The sequence below is a fragment of the Pristiophorus japonicus genome, chromosome 14 (assembly GCF_044704955.1).
Source record: "Pristiophorus japonicus isolate sPriJap1 chromosome 14, sPriJap1.hap1, whole genome shotgun sequence".
In the NCBI taxonomy this organism is placed as follows: Eukaryota; Metazoa; Chordata; class Chondrichthyes; family Pristiophoridae; genus Pristiophorus; species Pristiophorus japonicus.
Genome location: NC_091990.1, coordinates 175575710 through 175595535, shown reverse-complemented (window position 1 = coordinate 175595535; position 19826 = coordinate 175575710). Strand labels below are relative to the sequence as shown.

Genomic DNA, 19826 nt, shown 5'->3' with positions numbered 1-19826 from the left:
GCCACAGTACCGAATTGGCTCTCATCAAAGTCACAAATGACATCCTTTGTGACTGTGATAAAGGTAAACTATCCCTCCCCAGATCAGCCCCGATCTTATTAAATGGCGGGGCAGGCGCGAGGGGCCAAATGGCCTACTCCTGCTCCTATTTCTTATGTTCTTATGTTCCTCTTCCTTCTTGACCTGTCTACAGCCTGCGACACGGTTGACCACTCCATCCTCCTCCAATGCCTCTCCACCGTCGTCCAGTTGGGTGGAACTGCACTCGCCTGGTTCCATTCTTATCTGTCCAATCGTAGTCAGAAAATCACCTGCAATGGCTTCTTTTCCCTCTCCCGCATCATTATATCTGAGTTCCCCAAACGATCTATCCTTGGCCCCCTTCTATTTCTCATCTATATGCTGCCCCTTGGGGACATCATCCGAAAACACGGCGTCATTTTCCACATATACGCTGATGACACGCAGCTCTACCTCACCATCACTTCTCTCAGCTCCGCCACAGTTTCGAAATGGTCAGTCTTCTTGTCTGACATGCAGTACTGGATGAGCAAACATTTTCTCAATTAAATATTGGGAATTAGTGCTATTAGTGGAAATATATTGAGTTGCGTTCAGAACTGGCTGACAGCACACATGCAAAGGATAGTTATAGATGGATTTGGATCTGTTTGGAAACCAGTCATCAGTGGTGTCCTGCAGGGATCAGTGTTGGGACCATTGCTTTTTACTATTTTTATTAATGATCTGGATTCGGGGTTGGCGGCACAATTTGCAAATTTGCTGATGATACCAAGATCTGTGACAGTGTTAGAACTGAAGATGCTTGTCTGCTTCAGGCAGATCTTACTGTGTTGGGAGATTGGGCTCAAGACTGGAAAATGATGTATAACTTAGATAAGTGCAGTGTTATGCATGTGGGCAGGGCAAATGCTCAACATTCATACACCCTCCAGGGAAAGGCATTAAAGATGGTGGAGATAGAAAGAGATTTGGACATTCTAGTGCATACATCCTTAAAGGTACATGAGCAATGCCGTGCAGCGATAGCTAGAGCAAATAGGGTGTTGGGGTGTATCCATGGGACAATTGACTATAAGATGAGGCGTACTGTTTTGTCCTTGTACAAGACCTTAGTCAGACCGCACTTGGAATACTGTGTCCAGTTTTGGTCTCCTCACATGGTGGGTGATGTTGAGGCTCGGGAAAGGGTGCAGAAGAGGGCCGCTAGACTAATTCCAAGTCTAAAGCATCTTAGTTATCAAAATAGGTTAAGAGTTGGAATTCTATACTTTAGAGCAGCGTAGACTTAGTGGGGGGATCTGAGATAATGAAGGGAATAGACGGTGTTCCAGCTGATAATTTATTTCAATAAATAGGTTAGTCAGGACCAGGGGTCACAAATTAAAGTTGCATAAGGCTAGATCTAGGTTAGACATCAGGAGGTGGTTCTTTTCCCAGAGAACAGTAAACCTCTGGAACAAGCTGCCATTCCATGTGGTGGATACAGACTCACTGAATTCCTTCAAGCAAAAGCTGGATTTGTTTCTGGCTGCGGCGGAGATCACCTCTTACAGACGATAGGTACTGCAGGGAATTCAAGGCCAGAGTGATCTGCTGGACTAGTTTCGATCGCCTCGATGGGTCGGGGAGGAATTTCCCAGATATATCTTTTGCAAATTGGCCTGGGTTTTTAATGTTTTTTTTTTGTCTCTCCCAGAAATCACATGGTTTCGGGTGGGAAGGAGTGTAAAGGTTGTGATACACAAGGTATCGCAATTTTGTGGGACAGGCTCAATGGACCAGATGGTCTTTACCTGTCCATCATTGTTCTTCTGTTCGTATTGGGAAGACCAAAGCCATTGTCTTTGATCCCTGCCACAACCTCCGTTCCCTAGACACTGACTCCATCCCTCTCCCAAACATCTGTCTGAGGTTGAACCACACTGTTCGCAACCTTGGTGTCATGTTTGACCCCAAAGTGAGTTTCCAACCACATATCCGCGGCATAACTAAAACCACTTATTTCGTTTCCGCCCCTGCTCAGTTCATCTGCTGCTGAAACCCTCATCCATGCCTTTGTTACCTCTAGACTTGACTATTCCAATGCACTCCTGGCTGGCCTCCCACATTCTACCTTACGTAAACTTGAGGTCATCCAAAACCCGACTGCCCATGTCCTAACCCACACCAAGTCCCGCTCACCCATCACCCCTGTGCTCGCTGACCTCCGTTGTCTCCCGGTTAAGTAACGCCTCGATTTCAAAATTCCCATCCTTGTTTACAAATCCCTCCCTGGCTTCGCCCCCCCACCCCCCGCTATCTCTGTAATCTCCTTCAGCCTCACAACTCCCGAGATATGTGCGCTCTTTAAATTCTGCCCTCTTGAGCATCCCTGATTATAATCGCTCAACCATCAGTGGCTGTGCCTTCAGCAGCCTGGGCCCTAATCTCTGGAACTCCCTCCCTAAACCTCTCTTTCCTCCTTTAAGACGCTCGTTAAAACCTACCTCTTTGACCAAGCTTTTGATCATCTGCAGTAATTTCCTCTTATGTGGTTCGGTGTTGAATTTTTGTCTTATAACACTCCTGTGACGTGCCTTGGGACGATTTACGTTAAAAAACGCTGTATAAATACAAGTTGTCGTTTGAAATGGTCACTTCTTGGTCACTGCGGATTTGAGGAAATCCATGCAAAAACATTTGAAATAAAATTCCTGTCATGTCAGGTGTAGGTTTGAGATTTAACCAAGGCTTTGCTTTCTAACTTCACTGAACATCTAAATTAATTCTGTTAAAAGCATTATTAAACAGTATTTGTTGCAAAACCAATATAATGCAAAACCATAACATTGGCCCAGAAATTGTGGTTGGAAGCTTCCTGTGGGCGGACGTCTCCGACCGAAATTATTTTTATGACAGTACCTGGTGTTCCCGGAGGAACGTAGACTTGCGGTCCAAGGCCTCCGTTCGCAGTCCAGCATCTCGGGAACGTAAGCGCAACCTTGGGATCACGTGGGCCTGGACCATCAATCAACATGGAGTATTCTCATTGATAATAATGGTGAAATCCTTTTGTGCGAGCTCCCATTAGTATCAATGAGAATACCCCAACAACACAGAAACACAACACAATAAATAAAAAAATAAACACCTCACATATTTTAAATTCATTGAAATTGAATTTAATTAAATGTTTTAGACAAAAAATGTTTTAATAGGGGTAAAATAAACTTACCTTAATGAACAGGGTTTTTAATATAAAAATTAGTGATAAAATGTAATTTTTCTATCTTTTTAAAACTCTTAACGCTGGTAAAAGCAGGCTATACGCTATATATCGTAGGCGTAAGAGTTTGAAGGACACTGCGCGTGAATGTCCTTCTCCTGGGGATGCGTGCGATCTGTCAAAAGGCACTTTGACAGTTTGTAAACGCCGGCCTGGACTTGCGAGTCCCCTTCGGTCGTGTGCGCACGACATACGCACCCCAAGAGGCCGCAATTTACGGCCCATCATTGTGAAAATACAAGAAAGCAGCGCATGTTCCACTGAATTAAATATGTCCACATGCAATGTCACTGGGACATTAATGCAACCAAGGCTGGAATTTTCCCATCAAATAACAGAGAGGTTTGGAGTGTTGGGGGCAGTTAAATTGTTAAAAATGTGAAATGTGAATTCCGACTCGATCCCACCTCCAGCCCGCCCACATCCGGTTTTGCTGAAGGCGACCAACACGCTGCCAGGGGGCATTACCTCAATTTAAATAATGAGGCTGGAGGCGGGATCGAGTCGGAATTCACATTTCACATTTTTAACAATTTAACAGCCCCCAAAGCCTCCATTTTGTTTTTCACTGCCTGTGGACGGGTTTTGCACAATTCGTGAAACCTGGCAGTTAAACAGAACCGAGACTGCTTCAGCCAGAAGGTAAGGGAATTTATACCTATCTCCTGGATCCATGGTCCCTACCTAACCGCCCCCCCCCCCCCCCCCCCCATGAGGCCTCTGATCACTTTCCCAGGCCTCCCCCCGCAATGATGATGCTGGCTCTGATACACCGGCGCCTCTACCTATCCACCGCAACTCTCCCAATCCCTAGCTGACCGCCCCCCCCCCCCCCCCCACTGCATGATCTTTGATTTCCTGCACCCAATCCCTGATTCCACCCCGAACCGCCCCGTGATCCACGCTTGCCTGCCGATCCTGGACCAACCTCATAGCCTATTGATCCCCTACCGTTCCTACAACACCCTACCCCAATCCTGCCGCACCCCCCTCCCCATTGTTGACCCTCGCTCCCGATCACCCCCGCCTCCCCCCCCACCAATCACCGACCATCCCTCTAGTCAACCTCTCCTCCCGATCGCTGCACCCCCCTCCCTCCCGTCGATTGCTGACCCCTCTCCCTGAGAACACCATCACCTGCAAGTTACCCTCCAAGTTACACACTTGGAAGTGTATCGTCATTTTGTTTTAGAGGAACTGAAGCATTGACCACACTTGATCAGCTCCGCTGGGCGGGCCACATTGTCCGCATGCCAGACACGAGACTCCCAAAGCAAGCGCTCTACTTGGAACTCCTTCACGGCAAACGAGCCAAAGGTGGGCAGAAGAAACATTACAAGGACACCCTCAAAGCCTCCCTGATAAAGTGCAACATCCCCACTGACATCTGGGAGTCTCTGGCCAAAGACCGCTCTAAGTGGAGGAAACGCATCCGGGAGGTTGCTGAGCACCTTGAGTCCCATCGCCGAGAGCATGCAGAAATCAAGCGCAGGCAGCGGAAGGAGCGTGTGGCAAACCTGTCCCACCCACCCTTACCCTCAACGACTATCTGTTCCACCTGTGACAGGCACTGTGGCTCTCGTGTTGGACAGTTCAGCCACCTAAGGACTCATTTTGAGAGTGGGAGCAAATCTTCCTCGATTCCAAGGGACTGCCTATGATGATGATGAGCGTCGCTGGGTCAAAATCCTGGAACTCAATCTCTAACAGCACTGTGGGAGTACCTTCAACACAAGGACTGCAGCAGTTCAAGAAAGCGGCTCACCACCACCTTTTCAAGGGCAGTTAGGGATGGGCAATAAATCATCATCAGAGGCAGTCCCTCGAAATCGAGGATGACTTGCTCCCACTCTAAAAGTGAGTTCTCACGTGACTGTACAGTCCAATATGGGAATTACAGTCTCTGTCATAGGTGGGACAGACAGTGGTTGTAGGAAAGGGTGGGTGGGGAGTCCGGTTTGCCGCACGCTCCTTCCGCTGTCTGTGCTTATAAATGCCAGCGACACTCATATCCTGGAACGAATTTTTTTTTAAATGTTTAAATGGAGTAACATTGAACCATGTGATACTACATATTGACATAAATTTCTGAGAAATTCCATCTGTTGTCATTTAGAAAATATCAAGTAAAACTCCAAGCTTTTGAGACAAGCCTGAGAGGTTTTACATCAAAAACATTTATGAAGATTTTAAACAGACAATTCAATCGGTAACTTTAATCATTACATAATGTGTTTTTTCCTTAAAATCTTATTTTCAAAATTAGAAATTTCAGTTACTGAGAAAACAATAGTAGACACATTTTCTTTTCATAATACATTTTAAATAGTTCAATTGGTTGATCAACTTTATATGATGGCAAAGTGTTTGTATCTTCAGCTAGAGTTTTTCCATTTTCAATGTTAAATGTAATCATAACAAGTGTGACTGAAAATCATGATGATGAAAGCCAAAGCTTGTGGACAGAATGTGTGGACTGTGCATAATATTATGGGGGTGAAATTGGGGTAGTTTGCGCCTCCCAGGGCGCCAACGGGTTTGCGCCTCCCGCTAAATTGGACGGGGGCTTTGCGGCGGTGCTAACAGGCAGCGCCCCCTGGCTGCACCCGGCGATGATGTCATCGCCATGTACAATGCCCGATTACGACCCCAGAATCCGTACGCTCTTATATTCCCGCCTGGCGCTGACAGTCGTGTTTCCGTCGGGAGTCGGCTGGAGGAGCCTGCCATCTTGGGGAAAATCTTTAGTCGGCTAATAATTGTTGGTGCTTACTTCCACATTGGCAGACAGGTGCTTTGACAGATTTCATTGGTTTTCAGTTGAAGGAGTGTTCTGGTTGTTAAACATTCGTGACTTTCATTGAGGGCAGATTTGAGAGTCCACCATTTATATTGTTTTATGGGGGCTGTGTTAGCACTTGACATCACCATCAAGAGGCAACTTAGGCAGAGAGATCGACAACAAAATGTGGACAGAGGGAGGAGAGCCAACAGGGCTGTCAGCAGGAGATCTTACTCTCCCAGGGTATTCCAGCAGGAGTTCTCCTACATCAATTTCACTGAGGAACAGTATATTCGAAGGCTGCGCTTCAGCAAGGATGTGGTCACCGAGCTCTGCCACCTTCTGCAACCAGACCTTGAGCCTTAGACCAGGGTGAGGATGGCTCTCTCATTGGCAGTCAAGGTCACCATCACACACAATTTCTACGCCAGTGGATCCTTATAGTGTCCAACCGGAGACATCTCCAACCTCTCCAAGTTTGCCATCCATTGCTGCATTCTCGAGGTCGCAGATGCGTGAGAGCAGTTTGAGCTTCCATGCCACCAACCATTGACTGCATTACAACTCTAAGATGTGGTGTTCCTTCCACCTGTGCTGCAATGGAAGCTGCCACATTGCCCATGACATGCATCATGAGGTCTGGATCCACACGGCCTCTCTGGAAGTCCATCATCGTCTGCAGACTGGAAATGATGGACTCCATGGTGTGCACAGAGCTCCGTGCAATGCTGGAGGTGGCCTGCTCCACACTCCTTACCATTGCCGAGAGGATCTCTGGCACCCTTGCCAATGCACAGGACTCAGACATGATAGGCACCCATTATGTCAGATGAACGCCTCCCCATCGAGGTGCTCATCTGAGTCCTGTGCAGCAGAACTTGCGCGTGAACTCTCCCTTTGGAGAGCCAGCTCCCGAGCTACCCTTTCCCCTTGACCTTGCTGCAGCACGCTAGGCCCCAGTGCATCATCCAGTGCAGACCCTCTGCTAAACTAATCTCTAACTATCACGTAGTGCCAGTCTCTGAGCTGCTGCCTGCAGTGAGATAGATGCAATGATGCAGTGCTTGGGTCCTCCTCCTCTTCTCCCTCGTGACTATCATGGGGGGGGCTCAGGTACAGGCTGGTCATCTGTTTGCTGATTATCTGAAAGCATAAATGGCACAAGGCTCGTGTTAAGGTGAGGGCAGGGGGACAGGAATGGAGCAAGGAAGGCAAGCAGGAGCTGGAAAGTGATCAAGCCTTCTGGTGTGAGGGGGAAGTGAGATGATAAAAGGAGAGGGGATAAAGATACTGTTGCTGCTCCCAATGAGGTCGATGTCGCCGATGGCCACGGCACCCACCACCTACGACCAATGAGCCGCAGACCTGCTCCTCCAGGTCGGACAGCTCCTGCAGCTGAGGTTCACCCTGCCTGTCCTCTGATGCTCCCTTCTATTGTGTGCCACCTTGGCCTGCAAAAGAAAGGAATTTGTGTGAGTAAGGCTCCAGCTAAGTATGTGGGAGATATGCCTGCCATCATTGAATAGCAGTGAGTTTGAGTAGCTGCACATGTTTGGTGTAGCTACACATATTTGGTGGGTGAGTAGTGGTTCGCTCAGTGTGCACAGAGGTTCAGAGGCTGGTATGTAGGAGGTGTGAAAGCATGTATTCACCTTGACTACCCGACTGAGGTCATTGAACTTCTTCTGGCACTGTGTGAGTGTTCAATCCACTACAGTGCTGGTTGACACCTCCTCTGCCACTTCCCTCCACATAGCCCTGGAAACCTGTGGCAATGGCCTCCTTCCAATTGCTGGGAAGAGTGCATTTCTTCTTCTCTCAACTGCTTTCACCAATGCCTCCAATGCCATATCATTAAAATGCCATGCCCTCTCCCCTCCAGCTGCATTTGCAGCAGCCATTGCCTGCATCCCAGAGTACTTAAGGAAGTGGACCTAGAAATAGTGGATGCATTGGTGGTAATTTTCCAACATTCCATGGACTCTGCATCAGTTCCTATGGATTGGAGGGTAGCTAACGTATCCCCACTTTTTAAAAAAGGAGGGAGAGAGAAAACAGGGAATTATAGACTGGTTAGCTTAACATCAGTAGTGGGGAAAATGCTGGAATCAATTATTAAAGATGTAATAGCAGTGCATTTGGAAAGCAGTGGCAGGATCGGTCCAAGTCAGCATGGATTTATGAAAGTGAAATCATGCTTGACAAATCTTCTAGAATTTTTTGAGGATGTAACTGGTAGAGTGGATAAGGGAGAACCAGTGGATGTGGTGTAATTTCACTTTCAAAAGGCTTTTGACAAGGTCCCACACAAGAGATTAGTGTGCAAAATTAAGGCACATGGTATTGCGGGTAATGTATTGACATGGATAGAGAACTGGTTGGCAGACAGGAAGCAAAGAGTGGGAATAAACGGATCCTTTTCAGAATGGCAGCAGTGACTAGTGGGGTACTGCAAGGTTCAGTGCTGGGACCCCAGCTATTTACAATATATATATTAATGATTTAGACGAAGGAATTGAATGTAATATCTCCAAGTTTGCAGATGACACTAAGCTGGGTGGCAGTGTGAGCTGTGAGGAGGATGCTAAGAGGCTGCAGGGTGACTTGGACAGGTTAGGTGAGTGGGCAAATGCATGGCAGATGCAGTATAATGTGGATAAATGTGAGGTTATCCACTTTGGTGGCAAAAACAGGAAGGCAGATTATTATCTGAATGGTGACAAATTAATGAAAGGGGAGGTGCAACGAGAGCTGGATGTCATGGTACATCAGTCATTGAAAGTAAACATGCAGGTACAGCAGGCAGTAAAGAAAGCAAATGGCATGTTGGCCTTCATAGCGAGAGGATTTGAGTATAGGAGCAGGGAGGTCTTATTGCAGTTGTACAGAGCCTTGGTGAGACCACACCTTGAGTATTGTGTGCAGTTTTGGTCTCCTAATCTGAGGAAGGACATTCTTGCTATTGAGGGAGTGCAGCAAAGGTTCACCAGTCTGATTCCCGGGATGGCAGGACTGACATATGAAGAAAGACTGGATCGACTAGGCTTATATTCACTGGAATTTAGAAGAATGAGAGGGGATCTCATAGAAGCATATAAAATTCTGACGGCATTGGACAGATTAGATGCAGGAAGAATGTTCTTGATGTTGGGGAAGTCCAGAACCAGGGGTCACAGTCTCAGGATAAGGGTTAAGCCATCTCGGACCGAGATGAGGAGAAACTTTTTCACCCAGAGAATTGTGAACTTATCGAATTCTCTGCCTCAGAAAGTTGTTGAGTCCAGTTCGTTGGATATATTCAAAAGGGAGTTAGATGTGGCCTTTACGGCTAAAAGGATCAGGGGGTATGGAGGGAAGGCAGGAGTGGGGTACTGAAGTTGCATGATCAGCCATGATCATATTGAACGGTGGTGCAGGCTTGAAGGGCCGAATGGCCTACTCCAGCAATATTTTCTATGTTTCTATGTTTCTATACCAGAAATCTCTTCCACTTGCTCTCAGCTCTCCTTCAAATGCAGCACTCGTGAAAATGAGCAGCTGCAGCTTGATATAACCTCTCCTTTAGGAGCTGGAATGAGCCAGTGTGAAGGATTGAAGGATGATTGCTGAACGCAAATCAACTGAAATTGGGTAGTACTCAGCTTTTAACGCCCCTACAGTGCCCTACTTAGAATATTAGCGACTCATTTACCACCCCCTTCCTTCCTGGGTCACTAAAGCCCAATTTAGAAGAAGTTAGGATTTGTTTGCGCCTGGCGCTAACTTTTCAAAATTTTAAAAGTTGGGGCACTATCGAATTTCTCCCCCTTCTAGTACAATATAGATTTTTGTTACAAGAGAAACTCCTGCTGACACATCAGAGTTACTGACTAAGGGAGTTATTCCCTTTTTTGGATTTCCATGTATCATCTGCTATTTCCAAACTGCAAAGCTGGTCGACATGTTAATACTGTTGCTTTAAGACCTGTCTCTAGGAGATGCACACTGTTTTCATCCCCTAATACCCTTTCCCATAGGGACACATCCAGTTCATAGGGCAGTTTCAAGAATAGTCATTGTGTCATTGAAAATAATTTAACTACCTCATGCTGATGAGCTTAATGCAGGTAGGCTCCTGGTGGCATCTTCAAGGCTCTATGTTTTACTCAAAATATTGTTCGCAAAAGGACAAACTAAGCCAAAAAGATAATTATTTATAACAACAGTTCAATGTCAAAAGAGTAACATTTTGCTGTTTTCTTGTTTGGAACTATGGGCATATGAACCATGAAGAAATCCAACACATAGATACAAACAGGTAATACAAATTGCATGTTAGCAGGGATAGGTGCAACAACCCAACTATAAAGGCCAGTGTGATCCAAGATATTTTTTGCTCAAATCTTGTGTGCAAACTTGATATCAGTAAAATGATTAAACTTTCCACACAATTAAATTGTAGGTGACAAATATTAAAGTTTTTATATTTAATTGTGAAATACACTAATCTAAAACTCTACAAACTGAGTGATGACTTTATCCATTAACACCTCTGCAGATTTAAAACAATTTCAGTCCCAGTTATTTTGTTATTTTCAATCTAATTATTGGAAAAATGTCTGAGCAATGGCACAGTTGTATAAATTTCCTGAATTTCAGTATACTGTTTATGTCACCGTGACACTGTTGAATAAACACAAAATAATCATATTTTGCCCTCCTCTTTAAAAAAAAAATCCATCAACATTAATCTCCATGTGAGGCCCGTTATTCAGCCTATCATAAACTGATATACAAATCCGTAGGCATGCCATGTATGCATGTGCTATGTCTAAGAATTTAAGTAGTTTCTTTTGGAGAGACAGACCTATGGTCCACATACATCTGTGCACATTCACAACATTTCATTCTCATATCACTATTTCTTTGGCTATTCCGGGCTCTCACTAAGTAATGTAAGCTTTTGACAACTGAGTGGCCATTTCAGCTTTTAATATCCCCAACATGTGCCTCTTGCTATACATCTGGGAAAATCATTCTCAATTTTTATTCCAAAATAAAGTAAGTTGGAATTAATAATACAGAAAGTTAACGCGAAACATTTCTGAACTTGTAGGATTTTCAAACCGAGGAGTATAATCTTAATATACGTTGCCTTCTGGTTTTATCCGCTCTTCTCCTGAAAGTGTTGACTTGTGCTGCCGCTTAGTTCTCCGAGTGTCAGCAGCCTCCAGTACAATTTAAACGGCTGTTGATACATTTACATTCTTCATATGTGAGCTGAGACAGTGAGTATTGGCTGGTTATTCGACCATGAAGAGAAGCACAGCTGAGTTCTCTTTCTGCTCACTCGATATCCACAAATGCACTTTCCATCAGGTGTTACTAGATACTGATGAGGAGCTTGAACTTTGGTTAATTTTCTTTTCCTTCTAGCTCAGGGTTGCTGAGGTGAATTATACTGCCTTGACTGCTGCACTGGCTGAATGAGCATCGTCAGATCAGGGTTTGAACCTGGGACCTTTTACTCTATGACTTTGTTTTTTAATTGGTCTTATTTTCTTTTAGTACTTAAAAAGTTATACACTCATGCAATGGATGTACACTTACACATTGTTGTACTTCTTTTGTAGTTTCAACTACTTCAAAGCTAATATTTATACATAAGTGAGTTCTTGTATTGCCCAAGAATGCCACAGTCAATACCCCATTGCTGGACTGGTTTCTAAATTTACAGAGGTAAAGCCCACTGGCTAAAGCCAGCAGATTAGCCAGCTGCACAGTTTTAAGCCCTAATATTAGTTAACTGAAAACTACATCTCTATATCAGAAAATAAAACTTACGAGTAAAAACAAAAAAAATATTAATAATTCACTTTGTGCTAGGTAGCCTCCTGAACATGGCTGCAATCCTCATTGCATTCGAGACAAGATATTGAAACATGTTTTGCCAACATGGCATAGGTTGTTTCTAGGAGCTGATATATATTGATAAAAATATACCTTATCTTTAGCATTTTTTGGATATGGGGGATGGACTTTTGTTTTCATTACCCCAGGAATTATATACGAATCATTGGAACAGAAGATTTAATTCCCCCACGCCCCCCGCCTTCTAATTTCCCCTCTCCTGCAGGTGTTGACTCCTTGTAAGGTTATGGTTCAGTGGGTTCCAGCCACCTTCTGGCACCTTGTCCAAATTGCCATTCTTCATGCATGAGCCTAGACAGTGAGTGTTGGTTCCCAATAGCTATTGACCTGCCATCACAATCAAGCTCAATCCTAGCTTGTCCAACATCCACAATTCAGCAAATTCACTTGTAAATGATGAGCAGTGGAGAGCTTGGTCTGTATTTCCCCTACCTAGTCCAAGGTCCACTCAGGCTAATTGTAGACATACTGCACGTGCTGACCAATAGAAGGCTCCTGTGGAATTATTCAGAGGAAAATCCTTGCAACTTATCCAATCAGCAGAAGAAGAAGAGGCCAAGTACTGGCTGTACCGTCACTAATCTGCGGATTCAACCACAGGTCTCTTTTCCTGCATCCTATCACTTCTTAATCCTATGCTCCTTCAGCCTTGGAAAATGTTGTGCAGCAGTTGAGATGCCTTTTAGTGCATCCAAAGCTTTCTAAATTTGTAACACTCACCTTTAAACCTTTAAATTTGCCTTGCACACAATTTTCCATCTCCTAAAAGTGGTGCCATCCCTAAAATGGGCAATAGATGCTGACCTTGCCAGTGATGTCCACATCCCAGGAACAAATAAAAAAAAAAACAATGAACTTTGTACCTGCACTTCGAATGGGTCTTCAAGCAATGCAAACCAAATCAGAATTGTTTACACTTGAAAACCCAAATCTTTCCCCAAGGAGTTAGATTAAAAGTATAGTGGAACGTCGGCTTGTCATTATTTAAGCTGCAGGTTTCTACAATAATTATACTAGGGATTGCAATATTGTGCCCAGGACTACTTTCTGCATCAGTATGTGTTCAGACTAACGAGGAATGAGGCAGTGCTAGGTATAGTTCCAGGAAGTGACGTGGGACATGTATGTAATGAAAGGATTAGGGAATGTCGAGGAAACGATGGGTTTCATTTACTTGTTTTCTTGGAGCTTGTTCGGGATAAAGCAGTGGATATGGTGCACTTGGATTTCATGCAAGGCCTTTGATGCAGTTCCTCTGTAAAGGCTGGCACTGTTAATAAAGAAAACGGGAATCAGTGGAAATATTTTAAAATGGATACATAATTGGTTGACCAATAGAACCTGGGAGGAGCAGCAAGAGATCGTGGCAGAGGTGCGACAAATGAGCGTACGGGGCCCAGAAGAGCCGAGGGCCCAGGGGCAGCACGGGCCAGCCCACACTGCAATATGTGTGTGCACTAGGTCTGTGCTCCAATCGTCCTGGTTAACCCTTGCCACTGGATAAAGGCCGAGCTCTGTCAAGCCCGTGTGGTGGCTGATGTGCGACAGTCACCACATGTTAAAAAAAATTCACGCACAGGCATCTTCCACCCTCTCAATTGGAGTTCAGGACTGGAACATCAGGTCCTTCATTGAAACACCTGTGAACTCATGGAAGAAAGTCATCCTCGTTCGAGGAACTGCCTGTGATGATGAGAACCTAGAGGGTAGTGGTACATGGATCATCATCATCAGTGGGGTCTCACACGAGAGTCTGTTTTGGGACATCTTGTTTAATATCTTTATAAATTATCTGAAGCTAGGAGTCAGAAGCGCAATGGCTAAATTTGCAGATGATACAAAGATAATGGAGATGGCAGATGAATTCTAATTTAGAGAAAGTAGAAGTGCTGTATATGGAGGCAAAAGCAAATCGATGAAGGGGCTATTACATAAATGGAAAGAAAATAATGTGAATGGAAAACAAAATCGATCGGGGGGATCCTGATTGACAATAATTTGAAGCTAACGCAACGAAGCTCAGTGGCAGTGAGGAAAGCAAATCAGATGTTGGGATGTTTCAAGGTTGAAATAGGAAAGTAATCCTGCCACTTTATGAATCATTGGTGTGCCCACAAAATACAACCTACAGTTTTGGTTGTTAAGGTGGTTAAAGAAGAGAATACAGAGTCATGGTTAATGGATATTTTGGACTGGAAACATGAAAGAATGGTGTCCGTTAGATGTCAGTTTATGGACCACTGCTCTTCTCAATTATAATTAATCTGGATTAGGGTATATGTCAATAATGCATTTGAATTACTGAAAGAATACTGTAATAATCTAATCCTCTTTTTTATATTAAGCGTGGAAGGCTGTGTACCTCGTTGTCCACTCAATATGGTGTTTGATGAAGATACACAGAGATGTGTTTATCCAGAGGACTGTAAGTGGTCATTTTATTTGTATATTTTCCTGTGCAGAACTAAAGATGCAATATGCCGATAAAAGTCATTCTTGGCAAAAAAGCAAAGTACTGCAGGTGTTGGAAATGTGAACCAAAATAAACGCTGAAAAAATACAAGATGGTCAATCAGTATCTCTAGATATAACAGACAAATTTACATTTTCAGGTGCAGTTCTGAAGAAGGTCTTCACCTGAATTGTCTGTTCTCTCCACACATGCTTACTAACCCTTTGTGCGTTTTCTGCTTTTATATAAAAGTTATCTCCGCAACCTGGAGTCAAATCATGTGCAGACAGATGAAATGCAAGTCTCCTGTCCGCTGGTGTAATGGTCCTTTGTGAAATGGATTTAGGCACCCTTTCTTTGCTTCCAAAAAACTCAAATAGGCTCACAGCACAAAACTTTCCCTAATTCGGCTGTAAATCAGCAATCTTACACAAAAAATGGAAATATATGAAACTGATGCAGTGGGGCTGAGGCATTTTGGTTTGAGACATAGCAGCGAGAGAGGTTTTAATAACCAATCAAACTGCATCTGAGATGGGAGTACTTGATGCTGACATTGGGTGCTTGAAATAGGCAAGTACCGCATTCATCATAATTTTCATGTTGCTCGCTTTTCCCTTTGGGGAACAGTGTAGAACAGTAGTGGAAGGATTTTCAGGCTGGTTATGAGTTGGACTGGCCGCGTTAACGCTCCTTCCATGGCCGTAGCCATCTTTATTACAGCTGATAGGGTGGTTAGTCCTATATGGCAGGAGTTCTTTTTTGGGCTCCCACAACCCATACGATGGGGGGGGGGGGGGCGGTCACCCACCAGGTGCAAGTACCCCCACTGGATGCCAACCCACAATTCATAGCCGGAGCTCCAGCTCCACCTGCCGTGACTGTCTGGAGTGGGGTTTGAACCTTGCCCTTCCTGGCTCAGAGACAGGAATGCTCCCACTGCTCCAAAAACTCACTGGCAAGTATCCCAGTCCCCAGCAATGACCGTCTTACTCAGCACAACATTCACAAAAAGAGTTACAAAAACATAAGTTTAAAGATAAAAAGTTAAATGCATTTTAGTGATCTATTTAGCTGTTATCATGTATTAATTAACATATTTGACTGCTATAAAATGAACAAAACACTGCTCATAAAAACAGTATAGATAAGAGGATATATTAATACCTAACATACAAACCAAGGGAAGAAAAGAAAATCAAAGAATGAACACTTTATTTTAATATAGAGCTATTCAGATTGGAAAGTTCCAGGTTCAACTCCTGGTTTGTGTAGAAACTACTAATGCCAGTAGGTTGCAGCAGGAAGTGCTTCAATTGGCTTTGGGGCTTTGGGGTTGCATAGGTAAATTCAGCCAGCACTCCCATCTGATGGCTGTCTATTAACACCTACTGGAAAGTGTGCATATAAGGTGAGGATAGCATTAGGCTTGACTTGATATCCCCATGAGCAAATAGCCTGCAGACACTCACTATCTAAACCCACCGGTGGACAAAGTTCACTTGGGGGAGATACTGAAGGACATCTGGCACCCAGCATCCATGCGACTGTATTCCAGCAGAAGAATTGGAGAAGGGGGGAAAAGGAGGGAAAATTGGCAAAAAAAAAATATTTGCTACTGTATATACAGAATGACTAAATTCTATTCCTACAAATTTTGGTTTGGAAATATTTGATACTTATTTGGGCTCAATAAAAAGAACAGAATTTACATAAATCATGCACTTGGTTCATCTTTTGTGCAGTGTATAAACTGTACTTGAATCACAGGTTAAAATATCTCCCCAATTTTTCAGTTGAAAATGTGATTGAACTATTAATACAGCCAGTAGCAATTAAGAATAAATTTGTTAGCGTCAATCTATCCTCAATCTGGAATCGGGGCCCGACAGTACCCACTGCACAAATTAAGTGTAAGTGCAAAGCCCAAATAACTTTGCAGTGATGCTAAAGTTGTAGTTTAACTCGACGTGTAAAGGCGCATTGATGCGATATTTCTTTTGCATATTATAAGCAATAGCCCATTTTTGTACCTCTGCAGAAGAAATTTTTTAAGTGTAACTTAGCTAGTAGAAAAGCAAACACAAAATTTTACTTATTTATCAATAAAACTCCTCAATAGCTATTTTTGATTAAGGAAATTAATAGTTTTATTCTACCTTTTAGTGAAAACAAAGATTATATTTTATGCTTTAAGTAAGTTACCTGACGGTTTACATATTGAATCTAATATGTACATGAACACAGTTTTCTAAGACAAAGGTGAACCTTCACTGCAAGTTCAACTTTGTCACCAGAAAATGAGATGGAATTGAATGGGGATTAATGTCTCCAATGATTTGTGCATCATCCTCCCTGGGACTTGGGTTGGAATCCGGTCCAATCTCAGGGGATGAAAAGAACATAAGAAATAGGAGCAGGAGTAGGCCATACGGCCCCTTGAGCCTGCTCCGCCATTTAATACAATCATGGCTGTTCACTCTAGGATTCCCAAATTAGATTAATTTCCACTGTCACAATCTTGTCCACAAAAAGATTATTCTATTCTACTTGTGCTTTCTAAATTCAGCCATATCTCCTAATAACAGACCATGTTATGACGTTACAATAGAATGAAACTTCATAACGCCAGGGGGAAAAAAGAGGGCAGTCACAACTTCTGATGGCAAGAACCAATTTGTTGGTCCATAACATAAAAATTGCCGTAATACCTAAAATAAAATGTGCTAAATATATTCAGGTTTTCACTTTTTCCATATTATTGAAGAGGCAGAAGTCAGGAACTAATATCGGTTTCCTGTTTTTCTTAGGCATTAGGCGAGCAGTTTATATTCAGCCTTCTAAACCCACAGTCTCATCAGCATCACCCGGAATATCCACTTCTCCAGCCTTTGATGCTTCAGTCAAACCATTGACTTCTAGTACAACAGCTGCATTAAGCCAGTACACTAGTTCTCTGATAGAAACAAGTACTGCCAAGACCACTGCTTCTACTCCAACAATAAAAACCCCTATAGTGACAATTCCGGCAGTGATGACTACAAGCACTTTTCCAATTCCATCATTGGCAGGAACAACCACCTTTGTACAAAATATAACATCAGCAACAACATCTACCACAGAACAAGCGTTGGTATCATATTTCACAAGGAGCAACATAACACCTGTGTCAGTGGTATCTTCAGCAAGAGCAGTAACCACCTCAGTAACAGCTTGGCCTGAATTAGCAGAAACCACAAGTACAACTGAATTACCAACAGAGCCTCATTTTCTATCTACTTCAGTTGAAACAAAGCCTACAAAAATACCTTCATCGACTACTACAGGAATACCATCATTGTCAACAGCATCTGAAACTGGATTAATATGGCTAACTACAACTAAAATAATTTCTTCTAAAACAGAACCACTACCAGAGAAGATTTCCTCTTCCACAACTGTTGCATATCCATCACTAGAAACAAAGTCAGTGACACAAAAAACACCTGTACTTCCAACTTCAAAAGTAACCACAGCATATCCTACTTCAAAAGAAATAGAATCAACTACGCTTCCTATCTTCACTAAGACAACCACAAAGACTACAAGTTCCAGCTATCCAGTCTCTACAGTGTATCCCTTCTCCACTGGAACAGTGTCCTTGACAACTGAAAAGACCAAATCAACAATGCCAGTAGTGTTTCCACTTTCAACAGGAGTCTTTATAACATCAACATCAACAGAGCCAACACTGCATCTATCAACTGAAAAACTTACAACAGCCTCTTCTACAATAGTAGTTCCAATGACAGAAAAAATTGAAACAACCACAGCACCTACAACACAACCCATTTCAACAGAAAGGCCAACGTATCCACTGAGCCCAAGAACACTCTCAACAACAATTCTACCTAAGACCCATCCAGCTTTAACTGCATTATATACATCCTCAAATGAAGTTGCCCCCACATCAGCTACCACAACATATTCAACATCATCTGCTACAATGTACTCAGAAACAACAGCTGTCAAAACATCAATGCCTGTAACATATCCATTTCCAACATCCTTTCCTGTACACTCGTATCCATCACGATCTACAAAAGCACCAGAAACAAGTTCAACTGTGAAAATATCCAAAACTGTTTCAACTCCACAGAGCACAGTAATGACATCCCGTTCAACGGCAGAACCATATGCAATAAGTCAATCAACGTCACTACAACCAACCACTGCGCTCACATCTACCTTCAGTACTTCCACAGCTACTCAAAGCACAACTCTATTGGAAACTTCATCTGTTCAAACGACTAGATCACCAACCACAGCAATTCCTACTTCTGTAAAAATGTCCCCAATTTCTGTTTCAACACCTAAAACAACCACTGCAGCTACAATCACTCAACTTGGAACAACTACAGTTTTCCCTACGTCACCTGTATCAAATACAACCTCAGTACCACCCCAAACAACTATTGTTTCAGGGCTCACATCTAAAATGACAGCCATCGCACCTGCAACAAATGCAACCACCTCTGTTACTTCACTTTCAACAACATCAGCTACAATTATGTCTACAAGCAGCAGAGCCACTGAAAAAGCAACAGCCACAACGCTGGAAGTAGGTGTAATTACACCGACAAAAGTTCTGTCCACAACACCATTAACAACAGAAACATCAACAGCTGCAGTGACTGAAACATCTGTTACAGGATGGTTTGTTACAACGTCAGGAGGAGCTGCGAAGACGACTACAGCATCTGTTATTCCTACAACAATTTCTATTGGCACTGAAAAAGTTACAGGAAAAACAATACCATCTCCACAACTCACTAGTACCACAAGACATGTATCTGAGAGTTTGAGTGTGACTGTTTCAACTGAGTGGGAAGAAACTTCAGTCAAATCTCTTCCTTCAACAACACAGCCATCAACTACCACTACCTCAAAATCACTTCCATCTACATTACCTACTTTACCCAATGTCACCTTGCCCAATGTCACCTTGTCTACAATTATTGCACCGGGTACATCAGAATCTGTAGCCGGCCCAACAGTAATCTCAGCAACTGCTTATACAACAGCTTTGACCATCCCTCCAACCAGTCAATGCATAGTAAGTAAAAGATCAGCGAACAGGTAATATTCACTGATTACCTAGTTAACTGCAAGGTTCATTCCTCTACAGTATATTGTATAGGTATAAGCAAACACAAAACTTTTGCCTCATTGCACTTCCAGTTTGGGAGTAGTTCGATAATCATCCTGGAATGCAAAGATAACCCTGGTTTCTCTTCTCCACTGTCATGTATTTGCTTCATGTGTTCTTTGCTTAAGAATTCATAGCAATTCATTGCTATTATGAACTAGTTGGTTTATTAGCAAATGTTTAACAATCACACTACATATTATCA

At 43.3% G+C, this 19826-nt stretch overlaps 1 protein-coding gene across 1 annotated transcript in view; it reads left to right on the top strand.

Moving 5' to 3' along the window:
- Nucleotides 1-19826, top strand: part of otog (otogelin) — a 350354-nt gene that overhangs the window by 239676 nt on the left and 90852 nt on the right. Inside the window, exons 31-33 of the mRNA XM_070898763.1 lie at nt 11684-11717; nt 14327-14406; nt 17244-19528. Coding sequence (XP_070754864.1) covers nt 11684-11717; nt 14327-14406; nt 17244-19528 — 2399 coding nt within the window. The remainder of the gene's footprint in view (nt 1-11683; nt 11718-14326; nt 14407-17243; nt 19529-19826) is intronic.